The 25,562-nt window shown below is 42.7% G+C and overlaps 1 protein-coding gene across 1 annotated transcript in view; it reads left to right on the top strand.

Annotated features, from left to right (window-relative positions):
- Positions 1 to 25,562, top strand: part of GABRB3 (gamma-aminobutyric acid type A receptor subunit beta3) — a 283,275-nt gene that overhangs the window by 172,766 nt on the left and 84,947 nt on the right. Inside the window, exon 4 of the mRNA XM_055555724.1 lies at positions 21,328 to 21,548. Within this exon, the coding sequence (XP_055411699.1) occupies positions 21,328 to 21,548 (221 nt within the window). The remainder of the gene's footprint in view (positions 1 to 21,327; positions 21,549 to 25,562) is intronic.

Below are 25,562 nucleotides of genomic sequence, written 5' to 3'. Positions count from 1 at the left end.
TTTAAGTGACAATTTCACAGCTTTAAAGGTGAATGTAAAGCAAGTGGATCATAACTGATTAAATTACCAGCTGTTAATTATATTGCCAGCTATAAATTATAAACTCTAATTCTGATTAACACAGCAGCTAATTGATTGACATCTTTGGCTGTGTTATAACTGAATTTGGCACACACAGTCCCAAACTCATGGGAAGGAAAAAATGTCTCTATAGGCTGCGTAACATAGTGGATGAATCCTAGCTTTGTGATTCCCAAGAAAGCCCGCAAAAGAATGAGAAACATAAAGGATACTTAGAATTATTGTCTCACACTAAAAATAGTCTAGCTGCTCTCCGACAAGAGCAAGTCACATATGGAAAACCTGTATTTTAATAGCCAACATTACTCACAAAATCAGGAAAATGTACAATTAACTTGACAGTTGGATGTTCTAACCAGTGCCTTGGTAAATAGGAACCTTTTGCTACTTTAAATCACCATCTGGCTGCTACATGAAAGTTTGCTTTCAAGGGCTGGTCCACAGCTCTGTGTTATGACTCCTTCAGATGCATTTGAATATGAATAGTGTCAGATATTCTATTTAAGAAGACCACACTTCCAGAGGAGAGAGAGCACTTGCTTTTTGCAGGCAGTGTTCTTCCTTAGGAATACTTTAAAAGCTCTTATTTATTTACCAACTTCCAAAGCAAAGCATGGGCATTTTGAAAATAAAAATCATCCTTTCGTAATTCCTGTTGGCTCCATAAACACTTCACCTTTTCTTCGTGAAATCTAACTCTTACACATGCATGCCTGGAATGCATGAAGGAGCATTGAAAGGAAATAATTAGAAACATCTGTTTACATTTACCAGGAGCAAATATTAAAGGAATTAAAATAAATATAATCATCACAGCTTAAAAAACTCAGTATAGGAGAATGTCTGAATGCCACGAGAGTGCCCCAGTGCTGTGTAAACACACTGTATGAATGCACACTGGGTGAAGATACTATATGACATAAAAAGACCTTTCATTAAATGATATAAACAGCAAGCAGAGTTAACATGTACTAAGTAAGTGTTTGGTAATATTCTTTTCTATTGTGAATTTACTGAACAGCTCGCCAGTGTGGTGTTTGGAGGAAACGGCACCTGTTTGGTTGGTGGCGCCGTTATTTACGGCATCAGGGCCTGAAACAGGCAGGACGTCCACCCTCTCAGGCAGCCCTCAGACACCCACGCTGCAGCCCTGTCCACGACGTGTGGTACCAGGGCCCTGACCCACATCTCCTTGTTGTCATGCCAGCCGTTGCCATGGAGTTACTGGGCTTTGTTCAGAGCTTCTTGAAGTGGTTTGCTGAGAGCCCATCCTGGCACCCACCGGAATCTGAGAGCAAGTGGGAAGATTGTGTTCTTGCAGTTTGCCCAGCACAGACGCTGCTCTTCACGGCAGTGCGGGGCAGGAGCCATCCACATGCTGGCTTTTGGTACACACATGCCTACTTTCCAAATATAGCAGTAGACTTTCCTGATTTTAATGGAGTTAAAAAGCTCAATATAATTTTAAGTCAAAATAATGATCAGAATATGAACTCCTGGTGTGAAGACTAGTGACATACAAAAATAAGAATTGCACAAAGGACCTTTTTTAAATTATCAGTGCTGGGTCTTACCTCCTGCAGTTCTGATCCAGTGCAGATGGAGTGGGCCCTGGAACTGGATGGGGCACAATGAAAGAGAAGGAATAAAGATGACAAATTACTACCAGATGTGCAGGTAGATACGGAGAAAGCTGAGCTCACCTGGGTGAGTGGAGGCAGGAGAAGGTGGCAGGGATGAGCTGAGGCAGGTGAGCCTTGAGAACTGAATAGAAGGGGCCTGTCCCGGAGCCCCGAGCCCACAGCCGGTGCCTTGGAACAGCCAGAGAGGGTCTCAGAGGCCAGGCAGTGTTCAGACGACCTCAACCCTGAGGCTAGCTCCCTAAATAGAGTCCAATATGGCACCCCACTCCAGTACTCTTGTCTGGAAAATCCCATGGATGGAGGAGCCTGGTGGGCTGCAGTCCATGGGGTCGCAAAGAGTCGGACACGACTGGGCGACTTCACTTTCACTTTTCACTTTCACACATTGGAGGAGGAAATGGAAACCCACTCCAGTGTTCTTGCCTGGAGAATCCCAGGGACGGGGGAGCCTGGTGGGCTGCCGTCTATGGGGTCGCACAGAGTCGGACACGACTGAAGCAACTTAGCAGCAGCAGCAGCAAGGGCAAAAGAGTGCCCTCTGGAGCTCGTGGAGCTGCCTTGCTGGGACCATGCTGGAGATGGAAGCAAATCTCAGGTGACTGATGAAGGGATGTGAGGTCTTCTGTGTTCAGCACTGTGGGTGACTAGCAATTCTAAAGAACTATGAATAAAACCATTAGGAAAGCTTAATAAATCATAATAAATATCATTTAAATATTCACATAATTCACAGAAAAATGCGAAAGCCCCAGGAACCACAAAAAGGGACAGAAATTCTTATTTGGAGAGAAAGCTGAGGATGACGGTGTTGTAAGGTGCACTTGAAAACCATAGCCTTGGGGTCATTTGACCTAAGAAAACATCTGCTCTGAGAATTTGTATTGTGTAACTGTACTAATCTTGATTTGGGGATTGACTTAGAACTGCAGAGAAATTCTCACTGAAAGTGATCCACAGTTATCAACCAGTCTGGACCACTGGGAGAAAGTACCTGCAGATCTTTTATAAACAGACACACTGGCAACCCAGGTTATGTAGGCCTTCTGCTTGTTGTTCAGCGAGTGTTTCTGAAATCTCTCTTATGTGCTAGCCATAGCACTGTGTTGGGAATAGATGAGTGAACAAAAGAGGTGAACTTTCCTCTCCTCATTCAGCCTACATTCTAGCATGGGAGAAAGGAAGTTCAGTTCAGTTCAGTCACTCAATTCTGTCTGACTCTTTGCAATGCCATGGACTGCATCCCAGGCCTCCCTGTCCATCACCAACTCCCAGAGCTTGTTCAAACTCACGTCCATTGAGTCGGCGATGCCGTCCAACCATCTCATCCTCTGTTGTCCCCTTCTTTTCCTGCCTTCAATCTTTCCCAACATCAGGATCTTGTCTAATGAGTCAGTAGTTCGCATCAGGTGGCCAAAGTATTGGAACTTCATCTTCAGCATCGGTCCTTCCAATGAATATTCAGGACTGATTTCTTCTAGGAATGACTGGTTTCATCTCCTTGCAGTCCAAGGGACTCTCAAGAGTGTTTTCCAGCACCATAGTTCAAAAGCATCAGTTCTTTGGTGCTTATCTTTCTTTATGGTACAACTCTCACATCCATATATGATCACTGGAAAAACCATAGCTTTGAATAGACAGACATTTGCCAACAAAGAAATTTCTCTGCTTTTTAATATGCTGTCTAGGTTGGTCATAGATTTTCTTCCAATTTAGTTCAGTTGCTCAGTCGTGTATGACTCTTTGCAACCCCATGAACTGCAGCATGCCAGGCTTCCCTGTCCATCACCAACTCCTGGAGTCCACCCAAACCCATGTCCATTGAGTTGGCGATGTCATCCAACCATCTCATCCTCCGCCATTCCCTTTCCTCCAGCCCTCAATCTTTCCCAGTATCAGGGTCTTTTCAAATGAGTCAGCTCTTCGCATCATGTGGACAAAGTATTGGAGTTTCAGCTTCAACATCAGTCCCTCCAGTGAACACCCAGGACTGATCTCCTTTAGAATGGACTGGTTGGATCTCCTTGCAGTCCAAGGGACTCTCAAGAGTGTCTCCAACACCACAGTGCAAAAGCCTTAATTCTTTGGCACTCAGCTTTCTTTATAATCCAACTCTCACATCCATACATGACTACTGGAAAAACCATAGCCTTGACTAGATGGACCTTAGTTGACAAAGTAAGGTCTCTGCTTTTTAATATACTCTCTAGGGTGGTCATAACTTTCCTTCCAAGGAGTAAGTGTCTGTTAATTTCATAGCTGCAGTAACCATCTGCAGTGATTTTGGAGCCCAAGAAAAATAAAGTCAGCCACTGTTTCCACTGTTTCCCCATCTATTTCCCATGAGGTGTTGGGACTGGATGCCATTATCTTCGTTTTCTAAATGTTGAGCTTTAAGCCAACTGTTTCACTGTCCTCTTTCATGTTCATCAAGAGGCTCTTTAGTTCTTCTTCACTTTCTGCCATAAGGGTGGTGTCATCTGCATATCTGAGGTTATTGATATTTCCCCTGGCAATCTTGATTCCAGCTTGTGCTTCAGCCAGCCCAGCATTTCTCATGATGTACTCCGCATATAAGTTAAATAATCAGGGTGACAGTATAGAGCCTTGACGTACTCCTTTTCCTATTTGGAACCAGTCTGTTGTTCCATGTCCAGTTCTAACTGTTGCTTCCTGACCTGCATACAGATTTCTCAAGAGGCAGGTCAGGTGGTCTGGTATTCCCATCTCTATCAGAATTTTCCACAGTTGATTGTGATCCACACAGTCAAAGGCTTTGGCATAGTCAATAAAGCAGAAATAGATGTTTTTCTGGAACTGTCTTGCTTTTTCCATGATCCAGTGGATGTTGACAATTTGATGTCTGGTTCCTCTGCCTTTTCTAAAACCATCTTGAACATCTGGAAGTTCACAGTTCACAAATTGCTGAAGACTATCTTGAGGAATTTTGAGCATCACTTTACTAGCGTGTGAGATGAGTGCAATTGTGCGGTAGTTTGAGCATTCTTTGGCATTGCCTTTCTTTGGGATTGGAAGGAAAATCGACCTTTTCCAGTCCTGTGACCACTGCTGAGTTTTCCAAATGTGCTGTCATATTGAGTGCAGCACTTTCACAGCATCATCTTTTAGCAGTAGGTGCCCAGTATGCTACTGGAGATCAGTGGAGAAATAACTCCAGAAAGAATGAAGGGATGGAGCCAAAGCAACACCACCACCTAGTTGTGGATGGGGCTGGTGATGGAGGCAAGATCCAATGCTGTAAAGAGCAATATTGCATAGGAGCCTGCAATGTTATGTCCATCAATCAAGGCAAATTGGAAGTGGTCAAACAGGAGATGGTAAGAGTGAACATTGACATTCTAGGAATCAGCGAACTAAGATGGACTGGAATGGGTGAGTTTAACTCAAATGACCATTATATCTATGCTGTGGGCAGGAATCCCTTAGAAGAAATGGAGTAGCCATCATAGTGAACAGAAGAGTCCAAAATGCAGTACTTGGATGCAATCTCAAAAATGACAGAATGATCTCTGTTCGTTTCCAAGGGAAACAATTCAGTATCATGGTAATCCAAGCCTATGCTCCAACCATTAATGTTGACGAAGCTGAAGTTGAACAGTTCTATGAAGACTTACAAGACCTTCTAGAACTAACACCCAGAAAAGATGTCCTTTTCATTATAGGGGACTGGAATGCCAAAGTAGCAAGTCAAGAAACACCTGGAGTAACAGGCAAATTTGGTCTTGGAGTACACAATGAAGCAGAACAAAGGCTAACAGAGTTCTGCCAAGAGAATGCACTGGTCATAGCAAACATCCTCTTCCAGCAACACAAGAGAAGACTCTACACATGTACATCACCAGATGGTCAACACCGAAATCAGATTGATTATATCCTTTGCAACCAAAAATGTAGAAGTTCTATACTGTCAGCAAAAACAAGACCGGGAGCTGACTGTGGCTCAGATCATGAACTCCTTATTGCCAAATTCAGACTTAAATTTAGGAAAGCGGGGAAAACCACTAGACCATTCAGGTATAAGCTAAATCAAATCCATTATGACTATACAGTGGAAGTGAGAAATAGATTTGAGGGACTAGATCTGATAGAGTGCTTGATGAACTATGGACAGAGGTTTGTGACATTGTACAGGAGGCAGGGAGCAAGACCATCCTAAAAGAATAAAAAAGAAATGCACAAAAAAAGATTTTCTTCCAAGGAGCAAACATTTTTTAATTTCATGGCTGCAGTCACCATCTGCAGTGATTTTGGAGCCCAAAAAATCAAGTTTGTCACTGTTTCCATTGTTTCCCCATCTATGTGCCATGAAGTGATGGGACTGGATGCCATGATCTTAGTTTTCTGAATGTTGAGTTTTAAGCCAACTTTTTCACTCTCCTTTTTTACTTTCATCAAGAAGCTCTTCAGTTCCTCTTCGCATTTTGCCATAAGGGTGGTGTCATCTGCACATCTGAGGTTATTGATATTTCTCCCGTTAATCTTGATTCCAGCTTGTGCTTCATCCAGCCCTGCTATTTACATGATGTACTCTGCATATAAATTAAATAAGCAAGGTGACAATATATAGCCTTGGCGTACTCCTTTTCCTCTTTGGAACCAGTCTGTTGTTCCATGTCCAGTTCTAGCTGTTGCTTCTTGACCTGCATACAGATTTATCAGGAGGCAGGTAAGGTCTGGTATCTCTACAACAAATTAGTCAACATATAAAAAAGCAGCAGACTCACAGATATAGAGAACAAACTAGTGGTTGCCAGTGGGGAGAGGGAAGTGGGAAGGGGCAAGAGAGGGGTAGGAGAATAAGTGGTACAAACTATTATGTGTAAAATAAGCATCAAGAACATATTGCACAACACAGGGAATGTAGCCAATATTTTATAACTACAAATGGAGTATAACCTTTAAAATTTGTGAATCACTATGTTGTATACTTGAACATATAATAAATTAACTCTACCTCAATAAAAAAAATTGAAAAGTGGAAACAAAGTGTCATTCCTCTCCTATCTAATTGGTAGCACTTGATTTCTCCCTCTTTGGGCACTGTACTTGATTAATTGTATGATACCCTGCATCATGGTTTCTTTCTGGCTACCCAGGCTGTGATTGTAATATCCCAGAGGATGGCTTCATGTAATTCATTGCTGTGTTCCCCATCCAAATATTTCTGCTGAAATTAATATCAATTCAAAACGCTATCAAGCCAATATTTTCCAGTTATATGAAATATGGTTGTTAGAATTATGATTTGTCTATTAGCAATAACCTAATGAGTTCTGGGTAGAAACCAGAAATAGACGTGATCTCAGAAATGAACAGACGTGCTGTCTAAAAATAGCACTTCTTAGAAACTGAAAGTACTATAAAATGTATGGCATCACTAGTCTACATGTTTTGTCTTTGAGGAGGGAAAATCCAGCGTTAAATGCTGCTATAGAGATAGATGCATAAAATCAAGGACACTTGAATACCCACAGTTTAAGTTTTAGGGGTGAGGTTTCTTGGTTTATAATGGAAATATTCATTCTTTACTTTATGTTAAATATATGCCCTTCTTGAAGCATTTTTTTTTTTTTTTGCCTTGTCTGTTCTCATGAAGGAATTCAGAGGGACACTCAGTTCTGTAAAGCCAATAATGAGAACTCTATAAGCCATGTAAACCAAGAGATGACTGTGACTACTTCAGGATGTAGAATTTTTAACCTCAGGGTCATCTGCAGGCACGGTGCTCAAGCAAGGCAAAAGCGCAGAGGCTTGAGAAATGCCACACCATCAGAACATGGGCAAATCCCTCACTTCTCCCAGATGTTATATTCTCCCAGTTCAAGTATCCTTCAGATACAGAGGGGTGGAAAGCACCTTGCATGAGCAGTGTGACTGTTTCTCACAGCCAGTTCTTGGAGCTCCTTTGGATAGATGACGAATTTGAGTCATTGCATCCTTTTTATAGTTGGGCTTCCCTGGTGACTCAGACAGTGAAGAATATGCCTGCAGTGCGGGAGTCTTGGGTTCAGTTCCTGGGTTGAGAAGATTCCCTGGAGAAGGAAATGGCAACCCACGCAGTATTCTTGCCTGGAGAATTCCATGAACAGAGGAACCTGGCAGGCTACAGTCCAATGGATCGCAAAGAGCTGGACACAACTGAGCAACTAACACTTTCACTTTCATCCTCTTTATAAACCTGTTAATCAAAGATAGTTGCTAGAAAATAAAGCTCTGAATATACACACACACACGTTGCAGACTCTATATGTATATATAATTTTCTGAAGAGTTTGGTGTCTTTAATGAGTGTTATTCAGGTGAATACTCATTTAAAATAAAGGACAATATGAAACAACTCCTCCTCAGTTTATAAGCACATTCCAGAAGCTCATTCATACAGTGTTTGTGCTGAGTTAGAACATCTGTTCCCATGTGGAGTGTGAGACATCTGGTTATCTTGTATGTTTTTATGTTTAACCTGTAATATATCAGAATCTGGTATTGGACTTAGCCTACTCTAGACACCATAGGTAAGCATTCTTCTGGGGTGCAGTTTGGGAGTCCAGGAGCTCACCTCTAATCCACTGTCATGGGGACATTAGTGGAAACACTCCCCACCCTCCTACGGTTGCTGCTGACTCATAATCCAGATCTAGATATTGAAGGTATTTAGGATATAGGGTCACTAGAACCCTGTGACGGAATTAATGCTGGATTTCAGATGTGAAAGAAAGAAGAGGTTTGTGTATAGCCTCTGGTTTTGGTTTGATTGAAATAGTGGCTAGATGCTAGTAGAGAATGGGGAAGAGATTTGGAGTAGAAAGATAATGAGTTAATTTTAGACACATTGAACTCTTGGTTTGCATATGGGGCATCTGGATGGACACATTCAGAAGACACTGGATCCATTCGTGGACATCTCAGAAAAATGAAATAGGCCAGAGACTCTGATGGAGGAGGCTTCCCTGATGGCTCAGTGGTAAAGAATCTGCCTGCAATGCAGGGTCAGGATTGATCCCTGGGTCAGGAAGATCCCCTTGAGAAGCAAATGGCAATTCATTCCAGTATTCTTGCCTGGAAAATCCATGGACAGAGGAACCTGGTGGGTTACAGTCCATGGGGTCGCAACGAGTCAGGCACAACTGAACTGAGCAACAGAGCGCAGCACGACCGATGGAGGAACAAAAACTGGAGGCTGGAGTTAAGAACAGGAGATGTTTCTTGCATTGCTCCTGGTTCCTGAGTGTTTAGTTTGGGAGAATCAATTTACAATTAAAGGGGGCTGTGCACAGGACACTTGGTGAAATGTTCTTTGTATACAGAGGGGTCAATTGACTATATAATGGGGAGGGGTGGGTGGAGGTGAGTCCTAGAGCACCCGAAGGTTAGATTAGCCATAGTGGATCACGGCCCAGTAGGATGGCTGGTTTGGTATTTTTATTCGTGCTATAGCTGTTTTATAAATTTGTGTTTAAATTTGTGATTTCAGTATATTTCACAGCAGAAAAAAATATTTTATGGAAAATCTAGTGACCTGTTACATTTCAGGAAACAAACTTGCAATTTTATTTGTATATTGAGTAAAAGATGAACTTTGGGATTTTAGAAACAAAGAATGAGGTCTGCTTCTGGTAGTGCTGAGAATTCTGCACCAAATCATTAGGCTGAGTCTTTCTTGCTGGCATCTTGGGATAATAGAGCACAGTAGGTTTTTTGGGGGGATGGGAAGTTTGGTGTGTACTTGGCATGGAGCAGTCAGCTGGGAGCCCACCTAATAAAGGGGATTCTTTTGCATTGGGTGTTGAGGAGTTCTGGGGAGGATGACTGGCCCTGAAATACCTGTTATGAATCAAGCTCTATGTTAAGCTTTGTTAGCTCAGTTAATTGCTAGAGCACTTTTATAAAATGAGCATTTTTAGTTTCATTTCTCCACAAGAAGTTATTGAGGCTCAGAGGTAACACACAGGGAAAGAAGCCAACTCAGTGGTCTGAGGCATCCTGCTCCATCACCCTCTGCATAGTAGCCTTTGCTGGAAATTTATTTAGCCAAGGGCATCTCTTATATTTTCCTGGTTCTCTTCGGTTTAGGTTAAATTCTAGATTTCTTCTGATTCTACATAGGTTTTTTTTGTCCTTTGAGTGAAAATCAGTATAATCATTTTGCATTTCAGACTTACTGTACTCCAGAAAAATAGCTATGGTAACTTTTCATACATGAAAAGCAATTTTCAAAATAATTTATATCCTTTGCCAGTTTTTCATGTAGCTATAGAGGACTGGGGAACTTGTTAACTATTTTCAGCAGCCCATCCAGATTTCATCCAGAGGTGACTGGTTCATCTTCTAAATATACTTGGCATTTAGGTGGATGAATAAAAATTATAGACTATGAGCCTTTTGGTGGATGCAGTAGCTATATAAAGACCAGAAAATCTCAGTGCCCTTCCTCTGCATTCACACACTAGCTTCCTCCTAACTCCAGACTTAGTAGATATTCCTTAAATATATACTTCTTTTGCATTATTGTACACATCTTGGCTCCTTGCGTGTGCCCTCTGTGATGATGCTAATCACTTCAGAGTGTGTGTCAGGCTGACTTTCCAGATGGGTAAGTGTGCTTAAGACAGTGAAAAGGCAGACTTAAACTTGGGCATGTTGGAGTTTAAAGTGCCTTCTCTTAGTCACTTTCATTATACTCGATTTGATTTTATGAATACCCCACCAGAATGTGAGCTACCGTAAGGTACAAATGATGCCCTCCTCATCTCTGGGTCCACAGTACCTAGTAGAGTTCTCGGCCTGTGGCAGATACTGAGTGCAGGGAGGAGGAGAGGGGATCAGAAGCAGGTGTCCTGCTTTATTTTCACAGATCACCGTGTTACCAAACTCAGGTTCAGATGCTCGCTGCTCGAAAGCCAATAATTGAAATGCAAGTGTTGGTATAAAGGAAAGTTGCTTCCATCAGAGGAGCCACTAATCTGGGGAGAAAGTGGACTCGTGTTCTGAGACCAAGTCCAAAGATTCCGCTCAGCCATGACAATTTTTAAAGAGAAAGAAGGGAATCAATCTCAGTTACTCTTCATGGTAGGAGGTCAGATTCTTCATCATTTTTCTGTCGTGTGCAAACCTGCTGACTTCTCCTGATCTTCCTTCGGAAGCTTGTCTTGCCCACATGGTCTGCCTGCAGATTTGCTGAGAGGGAAGCTGGGAATAGACAGTCCATCATTTTTTAACGACATAGTTCTTCATCCTTACTCCTTTTAATTGAGGAAAGTAATCAACAGGTTAGGCAAGGCATTTTATACATTCAGTAGTTAGATTAAATGTCACCAAGTGATCTCATTTTTCTAATTAAGGCCTGAAGAAATCGGAAATGGGCAAACAGGAAAGGGGCAAAAGAGCTGCTTAGACTTGTCAGACATTATTCCATTTCTCTGGGGTTAGGGGCAAAGGTCTGTCTTCTGTAACTTTTTCATGCTGACATAGGGTGGTGTATTCTGAGTGGAAGATACTGAGAAATGTGTCTGTAGCATCTCCTTGCTGACAGTTTTAGTTGCCTGCTTATATGTATGGGCTACAATTATTTTTGATGCCCACAAAGGTATAGAGAGATGCTTCCCTTGTAGCTCAGTCAGTAAAGAATCTGCCTGCCATGCAGGAGACCTGGGTTCAATTCCTGGATCGGGAAGATGCCCTGGAGAAGGAAATAGCAACCCATTCCAGTATTCTTGCCTGGAAAATCCCATGGACAGAGGAGCCTGACGGGCTACAGTCCATAGGGTCACAAGATTCGGACATGACTTAGCAACTAAACCACCACCAAGATATAGATTATTATGAGTGCTAACGTTAATACCATTCTTTGAAGTGCTAGCCATAGACTTAGTATTGCTCAAGATGTAGCAGCTTATGTCATGGCTACAGTCTAGTCATGCAGTTAGCTTTTTCCCTCTGGTGGCAATTACAGTATCTGTACAGTGAGCCAGGAATGTGCATCAGACACTGAAAGATCCTGTGACTCTATTGTCCTGATCGTGAACAGGTTGAGCCTGCTCTTCTGTTACTCAGGGAGGCCTGGGAGATATCAGTTTTTCCACAAGCCAAAGGCAAGGGACATGGAGGGGGCCTTTGTATTATGTTGGCGGGGATGAGGGTGAATGGGGTGGCTGCGGGGTTTTGCTGGATTGTAACCACATGGATTCAACAAATGGAAACCTAGGTACCAGCAAAATCTGTTGTGGGAGGGGAGATGGATGCAGCATTGGATACTCATTTTTTGACCATTGAAAGGAATGGATTAAGATTTTCTAAATAAATTTTGTTTTAAAAAGTGCCAAGATTTCCCCAGCCTAATTTTAGTTGCAGAAATGCCTGCAAAGGAAGCCTCCACCACTGAGGGCTTATGTAAGCTTCTTGAAACAATTTCCTGTCTTTCCTGACCTAAGAACAACTTACCTGTGAGGTTTTGGTCTCATAAACTTGCTGAACCAGATGCAAATGCAGGTGTCCTGTGGCTTTCACAGCTGCAGTTAAATATTTAAATTTGGCTTGAAGATTGCCTTTCTTTCTCAGGGTTAGTAAATTTTTTCATTTCCTGTGCTGAGGAAATCTAGTCAGTTACCTAATTGCAGAATAATGAGCAGTATTTCCACTTTCAAATATGTATTCTTTTCATCTTAATGTGATAAATACCAAGAAATTTCCACAAGCAGGAAGAAATGTTGTTGTTTATCTTTTATTACAATTTATTTGAGCTGCTTGAGTTATACACCCAAGGGTTTTATTTTCTTGTTATTTGTTGTTCCTGATGCTGTTTGTATATTCTCAGGGGATTTTAGAAGGACAGACACCTATGCACAGATTCTTGGTCCTTGAATGCCTCATATTTAAGAATGCTTGTTCCCAGCCTCCTCAGACTGTATGCCTGCCCCTTTGCCCCTCCCGGCTCCAACCTCTGCTGCCTCAGCACACTGACTCCCAACCATGGGATCATGGGCTGGGCTCATGTCTTACTCAGAAATTGTGGCTTCTGACTTTTGTATGAAATGGAATTTTGTAATATGGGGTAAAACCTACCAACTCTTGTGTCATGTTTTTTCATTGAGAAAATATGACACAAATTCTAAACAAATGACTTACTCATTTATGGAGCCCTACCTAGTAGTATTTTGCTGTAAAGAATCCACCTGCAATGCAGGAGACCCCAATTCGATTCCTGGGTTGGGAGGATCTGCTGGAGAAGGGATAGGCTACCCACTCCAGTATTCTTGAGCTTCCCTTGTGGCTCAGCTGGTAAAGAATCCTCCTGCAATGCAGGAGACCTGGGTTCGATCATTGGGTTGGGAAGATCCTCTGGATTAGAGAATGGCTACCTACTCCAATATTCTGGCCTGGAGAATTCCATGGACTGTATAGGCTATGGGCTCACAAAGAGTCAAACTTGACTGAGCGACTCACTTTCACTTTGTGAAGGCAGTATAAAGCCTGCAGGGATAGGCCTAGCCTTGGACTTCAGTGTTTCATGCTGTTTGATTTAATACACGTATGTAAAAAAAGGAGAGAATGGAGAGGGCCCTGACTTCATTAAGTTATCAAAGGACTTTATGATCTCTAAGAGAAGCCCTGAGGCATGAATTGCCCTTTAATTGAATGCTTTTGTTAGTAAGATTCTTTGTAAGAAGGAGTCTTTGTTTTGAATATAATTCTTCAATATTTTTTCATGCTTATTCCAAGTCCATCATGAGCTTTTTATAACAAAGGGAGAGAAGGGCAGGGGGTGGAGGGAGAGAGAGATTCTAGACATTTTATCTTGCCTAATGATTTAAAAAATTTTTTTATTTGGAAAATTGCTTTACAATTTTGTTTTGGTTTCTGCCTCACAACAATATGAATCAGTCATGTATATAAATCCCTTCCCTTCTGAACCTCCCTCTCCTCCCACCATCCCACCCCTCTAGGTCACCACAGAGCACAAGACTGGGCTACCTGTGTTTTAGCAACTTCCCACTGTCTATTTTATACATGTATACTATACTGTATATGTCAATATATATTTATACTATATATGTCAATGCTACTTTCTCAAATCATCCCGCCCTCACCTTCCCCCGCTGTGCCCACAAGTCTGTCCTCTACTATATTCATCAGTACCATTTTTCTAGATTCTATATATATGTGTTAATATGTGATACTTGTGTTTCTCTTTCTGATTTACTTCATTCTGTATAAGAGGCTCTAGGTTCATCTACTTCCCTAAAACTGACTGAAATTTGTCCCTTTTTATGGCTAAGTATTCTATTCTAAAAATGTACCAAAACTTCCTTATCCATTCATCTGTTGATGGACCTCTAGTTGCTTTCACTTCCTGGGTATTGTAAATAATGCTGCAGTGAATATTGGGGTACATGTATCTTTTTCAATTATTGTTTCCTCAGGGTATATGCTCAGTAGTGGGATTGCTGGGTTGTATCTTAGATTTATTCCTAGCTTTTTAAGGAATCTCCATACTGTTTACCATATGACTGTATCAGTTTACATTCCCACCAACAGTGCAGAAGGGTTCCCCATTCTCCACACCCTCTGTAGCACTTACGGTTTGTAGAATTTTGGTGAAGGCCATTCTGATTGGTATGAAGTGATATCTTATTACAGTTTCGCATTTGCATTTCTCTAATGACAAGTGATGTTGAGCATCTTTTCATGTTTATTGGCCATCTTTATGTCTCCTTTGGAGAAATGTTTGTTTAGGTCTTCTGCACATTTTTTGATTGGGTTGTTTGTTTTTCTGATACTGAGCTGTATGAGTTGCTTATATATTTTGAAGATTAACCCTTTTTCAGTTGCACTATTTTCTCCCATTCTGAGGGTTTTCTTTTCATCTTGTGTATTTTTTCCTTTCCTGTGCAAAAGCTTTTATGTTTTATTAGGTCCTAATTGTTTATTTTTGTTTTTATATCCATTAATCTAGGAGGTAGTTCAGGGAGAATCTTACTGCTATTTATTTACCCAGTGATTTTAATGAGCTGTTGTGTTTGTATGCTCAGTCACTCAGTTGTGTCCACTTTTTGTGGCCCCATGGACTGTAGCCTGTCAGGATCCTCTGTCCTAGGAATTTTCCAGGCAAGAATACTGGAGTGAGTTGCCATTCCCTATGCTAGGGTATCTTCCCGACCTAGGGATCAAACCTGAGTCTCTTGTGTCTCCTGCAGTGGCAAGCGGATTCTTTACCACTAGTGCCAGCTGGGAAATCTGAATGAGCTATCATAGTTTGAACCAACTCAAACTGAAAAACTCACATTTATGCATCATACCCTAGAGAGCCCCAGTTCTCAGTGGCCTGGAGAAATCTGGATGAAGATACACTTGCATTTTCCCTGTCCCCTGTCACTGCCTGTCCTTCCTCCACTAAATCCTGTCTCCTAGGAAACTGATGCTTTTAATCAGGGCCTCCCAAGTTCCCAGTGCCAGCCTCATTCAATGGTTGGACTTGTACCTAAACAGAAAGCTGAGTGCTGTCAGGGTGGACTGTACCTGAGTCCACCTCCAGGGCTGAGGTCAAAGACCAAAAGCTTACTTCCCTACCTCTACCTTATGTTCCCTGAGGAGTCCATGATTCCTGCTTTTCCCCTCTAGCCCATTGCCATCTAGATCTCTGTGGATTCCTGGAGCTTTTACAGTCTCAAGGTCTCTTCTTTTTCTGAGAACAGACTCAAATCCAGTGCTGGCAGACTTGCCAGTCCACATAGATTTCATCTCCTCATGGCTGTGTTCTTTGATCTAGGACAGATCACTCCAAACCCGGAAACCACCCCTTGGAGGAAACAGACCTTCACAAGGCGTCTGTCTACAGAGAGCTGTGCTGAGTGTCTGCAGGATGAGGGGCTTTAGTGGTACCATAGTTCTTATTCTTCTCCTTTGAAAAAAAGTTCCTGGAGAAGGAAATGGCTTCCCACTCCAGTGTTCTGGCCTGGAGAATTCCACAGACTGTAAAGTCCATGGGGTCACAAAGATTCTGACACGACTGAGCGACTTTCACTCACCTGAAGAAAGCTACTGTACATGGCTGCACCCTCCCCTCTCAGGGACGTCTGTGCAGACCTCACCCACCGGGCTGGTTTCTCTGTGCTGCACAGAACCCCACCAGGGCTGAGAGGCTGAGTGCCATTCTAGCGGGAGACAGCCTCAACTTCAAATCCAAGTTCCCCCAGTTGCTTGTGTAACTGGGGGTGGGGAGGCAAAGTATATAAACTCTCTAAATATTTCCTTCTTCATAAGGTAATGAGAGCAGCAGCAGTCCCTGCCTTGTATTTAAATAAGATGATCTCGCACAAGGCCTGGCCCTTGTTGTCATCAAAACATGTTAGCTGCTGCTGGCAATGTGAACGGTGTTCCCTAACACCCCTCCCAGGAGTCAGCGCCGTGGCCCCACAACTGCCCAAGAGAGCAGAGGGGGTGCAATCACCTCTCCTTTATCCACCTTTATTCCTTCATCCACCTCTTCTTTCTCGACAGAAGAATGAGGTGAGATGCTGAGTATTGTCCCGCTGAAGTCCCAGCGCCCTTGCTTTCCAAGGCACAGCCATGCAGCAGATTTGCATTTAAGTGCTGCTACTTTTTATCTCTGTGTTTCCTAAGCTCTCCTACACCTCAGTCCCGTCAAGTCACTCAGCAAACACCCAAGACCAGAACTGAGCGGTGCTGCTAACGCTGTGGAGAGCAGCAGAACTCAAAATTAGACCCTGCTCTGAGCTTGCAGGCTGAGTGACAGCTGGGCTCCCAGGGCCAGCTGACACATGGCTGCGCCTCCACCCGCATGGCAGCCCACGTGAGCACCAGCTGGAAGGGAGATGGCAGAGCGGTGCTAGACTTCACGACTCGGGCGTGGGATGAGGGCTTAGAAACCAGGGGAGAAACAGATGAACCTCTTCTATTTCAAAAGAAGGCAATTCAGAGACTTATATTTAAATTGAAAATCCTTTAGCTGCTCCTGCTAATTTACCTCAATCTTGTTATGCCACCAAAACTTTGCATGCTTCACTTAAAATGCATCACCTACATTTACTGATGTCATGGTAGTGCTGGGACATGATTGTGAACTTTACAGACCCGTCCGCATCCTGAGGGTCTGCATCAAACCTACTACTTGTGGCTTGCTAACCAAGATCCCTTTTCTCTGTCTGCCCTCATCATCTCCCAACAGGATCTCCCACTCACTGAGGGCTTTGCTCATCCTCCCTGTTACCCACTGAACTCACCATTGCAAAGCTGATCTTCTTCACCCTCAGCTTGAATTTAAAACATAGGTTTCATTATTATTCAGGCATGGCAAGGCCAAGAGATAAGGAGACAGCTCTCGTTGAAAAGAGAGTTTGTCACCAGCAGACACCAAGAGGAGGGTGCATGTTAAAGCATGAGAAATCAAAAACGAAAAGACGTGGTTGATACACGTGGTTATGTCACTTGCTGCTTAGAAACCGTCAGTGTTCATTGGCTTTGGAGCCCGTGTTCGAGTTTTTCCACTTTCTGGTCACTGCTGCAGTCCAGCCTTGCCCACCACTCTATACTTTCCCCCTCTTGCATCCAATGTTCCAGCAAAACTGCACTCCTTGGGGTTTCTTATCAGTTCAGTAAAAGCAACAGTTCTTGTGTGACTTTTCATTCCCCTGCCTTGTGTCTAGCTGACCAAGGCTTCAGTACCACCTGCTTTCTGAGAATGTTTAATTGGTGGTGGGACTTTGTGTGTGTGTGTGTGTGTGTGTGTGTGTGTGTATGGGGGCTTCACACAGTTAATACCAGGCACAGACCTTTGCCATGGAAGTGAGCAGGAAAAAAATGCCTGTTTCTTCGCATCCACTCAAATGCTAACTTTCTTTCTAGTTGCAATAAAGCTTCAATAAAGGGCTTCCCTGGTGGCTCAGACAGTAAAGACTCTGCCTTCAATTCAGGAGACCTGGGTTCACTCCCTGGGTCGGGAAGATCCCCTGGAGAAAGAAATGGCAACCAACTCCAATATTCTTGCCTAGAGAAGTCCGCGGACAGAGGAGTCTGGTGGGGTACAGTCCGTGGGACCACAAAGAGTCAGTCATGACTGAGCGAGTATGAATAGAATAAAAAAATATAACAAAAAGGGCTCCTCAGGCCTTTTGCAATTTTTGCTTCCCCCTCTCTGATTTTTTATGGGCCCACTGGCTTAAACTTTCTTTTGTTTGTAGTTGTGAAGCATGTATTGGTTCTGTCTTTGACGGCACCTGGAGGGGAGTGTGGGTGTGCTTTGTCATTCTGGAGGCTCCTCTGCTCCAGCACTCTTGTGGCCAGCAACAATCAGTGACACGGGCAGCTCTGAGAACTGCCCTGTGAGGTGGCGAGAACTGGATGGGATGTCAGGAGACCCATGTATGGGAAAGATTCTTCAACTGGTTTGCCGTCTGCCCCTCACTGCCTGCACAGCGGATGTGCTCTGCCAGTGTGGAGCCCACGTGCTCCTGCCTGTAACAACAGTGATTTCTTCCTCCCTGGCTGGAGAGTTTACTGACTCCTTTGGATTTTCAGATTGGATCCTTCCACAATGCAGTTCAGGATGTCCCATGACCATGAGTGGGTTTTTAGACTTGATCACTCTGGACTTGAATAGTGATTGCCAAAAAGAATAGAATTTTAAAAATAGAATTTCCATGCTCAGCCTCTGATTTGTCTCCTCCACCCCACTTTCTTATTTCACTAACTACTTTGCAAAACAAAAACATGGGGTCACCTGCCTATTTTGCTGCTTATTTTGTGGGGGTTGCACCTAGTCTAGTGCCTCCTCCCACATCCGGCTTTAGTCCCATTTTCTCTAAGTATCTTCCTCTAGAGGTGATGACTGGGCCCGATTAGTGTGTAGTAATGGCCTTGGCAATCTAGAAGGAGAGGGAAATATGACACGTGATGCATAGAGACCTCCTGCAGAGGTCATCCTGTCCCCAACTGGTGGTTTTTTCTAGAGGATTCCATTTACAGCTGTGCGGAGGGTGGAAGGAAGGAGAGGAAGAGTCTAAACTGCTGAGAGTTTGTAGCCAGGACTGGCCTATTGTTGGCTGCTCAGGCATAGGTATGCCTGGTGGGAGGAGGAGGACCTAGGCTAATGCCTGGGTTCCCTGCCAGAACTCTAATTTTATGATGACTTTTTTTTTTTGGCTTTTATTTAGGGTGTCTCTTAAATGCCAATCTGTCTAGTCTGCTTCTTACCTAAATAAAACAGAGTGCTTTTTTTTTTTTTTTTTAATTTTATTTTATTTTTAAACTTAACATAACTGTATTAGATTTGCCAAATATCAAAATGAATCCGCCACAGGTATACATGTGTTCCCCATCCTGAACCCTCCTCCCTCCTCCCTCCCCATTCCATCCCTCTGGGTCGTCCCAGTGCACCAGCCCCAAGCATCCAGTATCGTGCATCGAACCTGGACTGGCAACTCATTTCATACATGATATTTTACATGTTTCAATGCCATTCTCCCAAATCTTCCCACCCTCTCCCTCTCCCACAGAGTCCATAAGACTTTTCTATACATCAGTGTCTCTTTTGCTGTCTCGTACACAGGGTTATTGTTACCATCTTTCTAAATTCCATATATATGCGTTAGTATACTGTATTGGTGTTTTTCTTTCTGGCTTACTTCACTCTGTATAATAGGCTCCAGTTTCATCCACCTCATTAGAACTGATTCAAATGTATTCTTTTTAATGGCTGAATAATACTCCATTGTGTATATGTACCACAGCTTTCTTATCCATTCAACTGCTGATGGACATCTAGGTTGCTTCCATGTCCTGGCTATTATAAACAGTGCTGCAATGAACATTGGGGTACTCGTGTCTCTTTCCCTTCTGGTTTTCTCCGTGTGTATGCCCAGCAGTGGGATTGCTGGATCATAAGGCAGTTCTAGTTCCAGTTTTTTAAGGAATCTCCACACTGTTCTCCATAGTGGCTGTACTAGTTTGCATTCCCACCAACAGTGTAAGAGGGTTCCCTTTTCTCCACACCCTCTCCAGCATTTATTACTTGTAGACTTTTGGATCGCAGCCATTCTGACTGGTGTGAAATGGTACCTCATAGTGGTTTTGATTTGCATTTCTCTGATAATGAGTGATGTTGAGCATCTTTTCATGTGTTTGTTAGCCATCTGTATGTCTTCTTTGGAGAAATGTCTGTTTACTTCTTTGGCCCATTTTTTGATTGGGTCATTTATTTTTCTGGAGTTGAGCTGTAGGAGTTGCTTGTATATTCTTGAGATTAGTTGTTTGTCAGTTGCTTCATTTGCTATTATCTTCTCCCATTCTGAAGGCTGTCTTTTCACCTTGCTAATAGTTTCCTTTGATGTGCAGAAGCTTTTAAGGTTAATTAGGTCCCATTTGTTTATTTTTGCTTTTATTTCCAATATTCTGGGAGGTGGGTCATAGAGGATCCTGCTGTGATGTATGTCAGAGAGTGTTTTGCCTATGTTCTCCTCTAGGAGTTTTATAGTTTCTGGTCTTATGTTTAGATCTTTAATCCATTTTGAGTTTATTTTTGTGTATGGTGTTAGAAAGTGTTCTAGTTTCATTCTTTTACAAGTGGTTGACCAGAGTTCCCAGCACCACTTGTTAAAGAGATTGTCTTTAATCCATTGTATATTCTTGCCTCCTTTGTCGAAGATAAGGTGTCCATATGTGCGTGGACTTATCTCTGGGCTTTCTATTTTGTTCCATTGATCTATATTTCTGTCTTTGTGCCAGTACCATACTGTCTTGATAACTGGCTTTGTAGTGGAGCCTGAAGTCAGGTAGGTTGATTCCTCCAGTTCCATTCTTCTTTCTCAAGATCGCTTTGGCTATTCGAGGTTTTTTGTTTTTCCATACAAATTGTGAAATTATTTGTTCTAGCTCTGTGAAGAATGTTGTTGGTAGCTTGATAGGGATTGCATTGAATCTATAGATTGCTTTGGGTAGTATACTCATTTTCACTACATTGATTCTTCCAATCCATGAACATGGTATATTTCTCCATCTGTTAGTGTCCTCTTTGATTTTTTTCACCAGTGTTTTATAGTTTTCTATGTATAGGTCTTTCGTTTCTTTAGGTAGATATATTCCTAAGTATTTTATTCTTTCCGTTGCAATGGTGAATGGAATTGTTTCCTTAATTTCTCTTTCTGTTTTCTCATTATTAGTGTATAGGAATGCAAGGGATTTCTGTGTGTTGATTTTATATCCTGCAACTTTACTATAGTCATTGATTAGTTCTAGTAATTTTCTGGTGGAGTCTTTAGGGTTTTCTATGTAGAGGATCATGTCATCTGCAAACAGTGAGAGCTTTACTTCTTCTTTTCCAATTTGGATTCCTTTTATTTCTTTTTCTGTTCTGATTGCTGTGGCCAAAACTTCCAAAACTAACAGAGTGCTTATAGACATGATGTACACCTGTTAAAACCAGTGTTTGCATTTACAAGAAAGCAACCACTGCTTCCTAACCCTGTCCGAAAATAACCCATTTCTCATGGATTCCAACCTGAATTGGGCCAGTTGTGGAGGAAACTTGCCTGTGGTTGAACACAAACTCCATTTTTCTTTTCTTTTTTCCCCCCAGGATTACACCTTGACCATGTATTTTCAACAATACTGGAGAGATAAAAGGCTCGCCTATTCTGGGATCCCTCTCAACCTCACGCTGGACAATCGAGTGGCTGACCAGCTCTGGGTGCCTGACACATATTTCTTAAATGACAAAAAGTCATTTGTGCACGGAGTGACGGTGAAGAACCGCATGATCCGCCTCCACCCTGACGGGACGGTGCTGTACGGGCTCAGGTCTGTCTGCCCTGTGGGCTGGGTTCATGGTTGCATGGCACGTTGGCCTTGAGTTTCACTGGAGTTGACTATATTAAGTGAGGCCATGTCCTCCGATTAATTAAGAGACATCCATGAAACATTCTGAACTCTGAAGAAGAAGAATCTTATAAATCTAAGATTTGGAGCATTACTGTTACTATAAAGCAAGGCTGTTTTTCAAGCAAGTGAAATTGAGATTGATTGAGAGTTGGATTGAGTTGATGTAACTGGGCTGTTAGAACAGATTCCCTCAGGACGGATTTCCCATATCATAACCACAAAGGCCTATAATTAATATCACCTTCATACTTTAGAGGCTTTCAGTAAAGTTTCCTAAAGCCATTTGCAGAGTTGAAAAAAGGTCTATGTGTGCTGACATACGGTATGGTCTCCACAGAGCTTTATGAGGTGCACCACCAATATTTACAGGGATGAGTAAATATGAGGCTTCCTGGTGAGAATAACCTCTCGCCAGGTCTCATAATGAAGTCTCGTGAATTTGGAAACCAGACCGCTTGCTCTCTGGAGCCCTGAGGATCCCTGGGCTTCCCGGGTTATCCTGGAGGCCACCAAGCCTTCCCGTGATGTTCCACCACGCTGGTTGTTCGTGGTTTTGACTTCCACTGCATGGTGACCTTAGCAATCTGTGTCTCTCATGTTGACTTAGCACTGCTTTTTGTTTTGTTTTAGAGTGAGTATGTCTGCCTCACCGTCAGGAATGGGGCATAGGTGGTTATCTTGGAGCAAAGGTTTATCTCCAAATGTTGTGACTCTTCTTTTAGCATTTAATTTATTTACGGCTGCGTAGGTCTGTGTTGTGGCACACAAACTTAGTAATTGCGGCTTGTGGGCTCTACAGCATGAGCTCAGTAGTTGTGGTGCATGGGCCTAGTTGCTCAGCAGCAAGTGGGAGCTTAGTTCCCAGGCCAGGGGTTGAACCTGGGCCCCCTGCATTGGCAGGCAGATTCTTAACCCCTAGACCACCAAGGAAGTCCCTGTTGTGAATCTTTGACTAAGACTCCAACAGGCCTAAAGAGTAATCATAATAATGTATATTTAAATCCATACCACTGTGAACTTTAGTGCTTTGGGAAGAGTAAAGGGAATTATTGAACACTGCCTTAATTGGAAAATGTTAAATGACTTCCTCAAAACACCAGTATATAGAACGAGATTTGGAATTTTAGCAAAAATCAGACTTAACTGTAAGAGAAAAAAGTGGCACAGGTCAACTAAGCCATGGTGTTACTCTAAAAAGAATCTAGATAATGTTTCCTTGGGATATTTTCAGCATTTTGTATTTTTGCCTGAAAGTGAGAGATGTGGTTGAAAAGTTTTGAAATTCTGACAAGTAAAAAAATCAGTTGTTCAAAAGATGATCCAGAGGCCATGTAAGCATACAATGGAGAGTCATGTCCTTCATTTACCTGCCCTCCCTCCCCAAAAATGTGGGTAGAAATGTGTGTGTGTGTGAGTGTGTGTGTGTGTGCATGAGAGAGTGTGTGTGTGTGTGTGTGTGTGCATGCGCATGTGTGGAGTGGGGGCAAAGCATAGGAAGCAGATATCAATGAAAACTAGGTTCAGCCTTCTTGGCTTCTTGCTGCTTGGGTTCTCTCCATTTTTATTTTTATGTTGTTTATTTTCTCATCAGGGTTAGAGTACATTTAGTGTATCTAAGAAGAAAGAGGTTTCACTCTGTTAGGACAATATCTGAGTCCACTCAGATAGCTTTAGCAAATGCCCATAGCAGACACTTATATCTCACTCTCTGGAGTCTGGGAGTTCAAGATCAAGGTGCCAGCAGCTAGTGTCCAGGGAAGGCCTGCATCTTCATTCATGCCAGGAGCCTTCTCACTGTATCTCCACCTGATGGAAGTGTTGTGGGTCACCTTTATTAGAACACCAATCCCATTCATGGGGCTCCACCCTCATGAACTAAGCCTTCACGTTCTGATACCACTTTGGGGTTCAAATATGAATTTGAGGGACCATAAACATTTGGACCATAGCAAACAAGATGATACAATATGAATGAAAGAACTGTAATTAATTTCCAAACTCCATTTGAAAGTGTTGGAATTCACACCATAAAACAGGCAAGAATAAGAAAAACCAAGAGATTAAAATTATGTAACAGCTAATACTGACTGTAAATTTTAATATAGAATTTAAATAATAATTAGTAATAAGCTATGGGATCCTTTTAATAGTAAACTTTTTACAATTATCTAGAAAAACTCTCTGGTGAAATTTACTCCAGCTGAGCTATTTAAAATCCTAAAAGATGATGCTGTTAAAGTGCTGCACTCAATATGTCAGCAAATTTGGAAAACTCAGCAGTGGCCACAGAACTGGAAAAGGCCAGTTTTCATTCCAATCCCAAAGAAGAGCAATGCTAAAGAATGTTCAAACTACTGAACAATTATACTCATTTCACATGCTAGTCAGGTTATGCTCAAAATCCTTCAAGCTAGGCTTCAGCGGTACATGAAACAAGAACTTTCAGATATACAATCTGGGTTCAGAAAAGGCAGAGGAACCAGAGGTCAAACTGCCAACATTTGTTGGATCATAGGAGAAGGCAATGGCACCCCACTCCAGTACTCTTGCCTGGAAAATCCCTTGGACGGAGGAGCCTGGTAGGCTGCAGTCCATGGGGTCGCTAAGAGTCGGATACGACTGAGCGACTTCACTTTCACTTTTCACTTTCATGCATTGGAGAAGGAAATGGCAACCCACTCCAGTGTTCTTGCCCGGAGAATCCCAGGGACCGGGGAGCCTGGTGGGCTGCCGTCGATGGGGTCACACAGAGTCGGACACGACTGAAGTGACTTAGCAGCAGCAGAGAAAGCAAGGGAACTCCGGAAAAGCATCTGTTTCACTGACCACATGAAAGCCTTTGACAGTATGGATCACAACAAACTGTGGAAAACTCTTAAAGAGATGGGAATACCAGACTACCTTACCTGTCCTCTGAAAAACCTGCATATGTGTCAGGAATCAACAGTTAGAACCTTACATGGAACAACTAACTGACTGGTTCAAAATTGGGAAAGGCGTAAGACAAAGCTGTATATTGTCACCCTTTTTGTTTAATTTATATGTAGAGGCTTCCCAGGAGGCACTAGTGGTAAAGAACCTGCCTGCCAGTGCAGGAGACATAAGAGACGTGGGTTTGATCCCTGGGTCAGGAAGATCACCTGAGTAGGAAATGGCAACCCACTCCAGTTTTATTGCCTGGGGAATCCCATGGACAGAGAAGCCTGGCAGGCTATAGTCCATGGGGTCACAAAGAGTTGGATACGACTGAAGCAACTCAGCATGCATGCATGCAGAGTACATCATGTGAAATGCCAGGCTGGATGAAGCCAAGATGGAATCAAGATTTCCAGGAGAAATACCAACAACTTCAGATTTGCAGATGACACCACCCTTATGGCAGAAAGTGAAGAGGAACTAAAGAGCCTCTTGACGAGAGTGAAAAAGCTGGCTTGAAACTCAACATTCAGAAAACTAAGATCATGGCACCTGGTCCCATCACTTCATGGCAAATAGATGGGCAGAAAGTGGAAACTGTGACAGGTTTTATTTTCTTGGGCTCCAAAATCACTGCAGATGGTGACTGCAGTCATGAAATTAAAAGACGCTCCTTGGAAGAAAAGCTGTGACCAACCTAGACTGCATATTGAAAAGCAGAGACATCACTTTACCGACAAAGGTCTGTCTAGTCAAAGCTATGGTTTTTCCAGTAGTCATGTATGGATGGATATGAGAGTTGGCCATAAAGAGTGCATTCTTGGCTGAGTGACGAAGAATTGGTGCTTTTGAACTGTGGTGCTGGAGAAGACTCTTGAGAGTCCCTTGGACTGCAAGATCAAACCAGTCAATCCCAATGGATATCAACCCTGAATATTCATTGGAACGACTTATGCTGAAGTTGAAGTTCCAATATTTTGGCAGCCTGATGCAAAGTGCCAGCTCATTGGGAAAGAC

Source organism: Bubalus kerabau, chromosome 19, assembly GCF_029407905.1.
Source record: "Bubalus kerabau isolate K-KA32 ecotype Philippines breed swamp buffalo chromosome 19, PCC_UOA_SB_1v2, whole genome shotgun sequence".
Lineage (NCBI taxonomy): Eukaryota > Metazoa > Chordata > Mammalia > Artiodactyla > Bovidae > Bubalus > Bubalus kerabau.
Note: the sequence above shows the minus strand (reverse complement) of the source record. Positions and strands in the feature narration are given on the sequence as shown.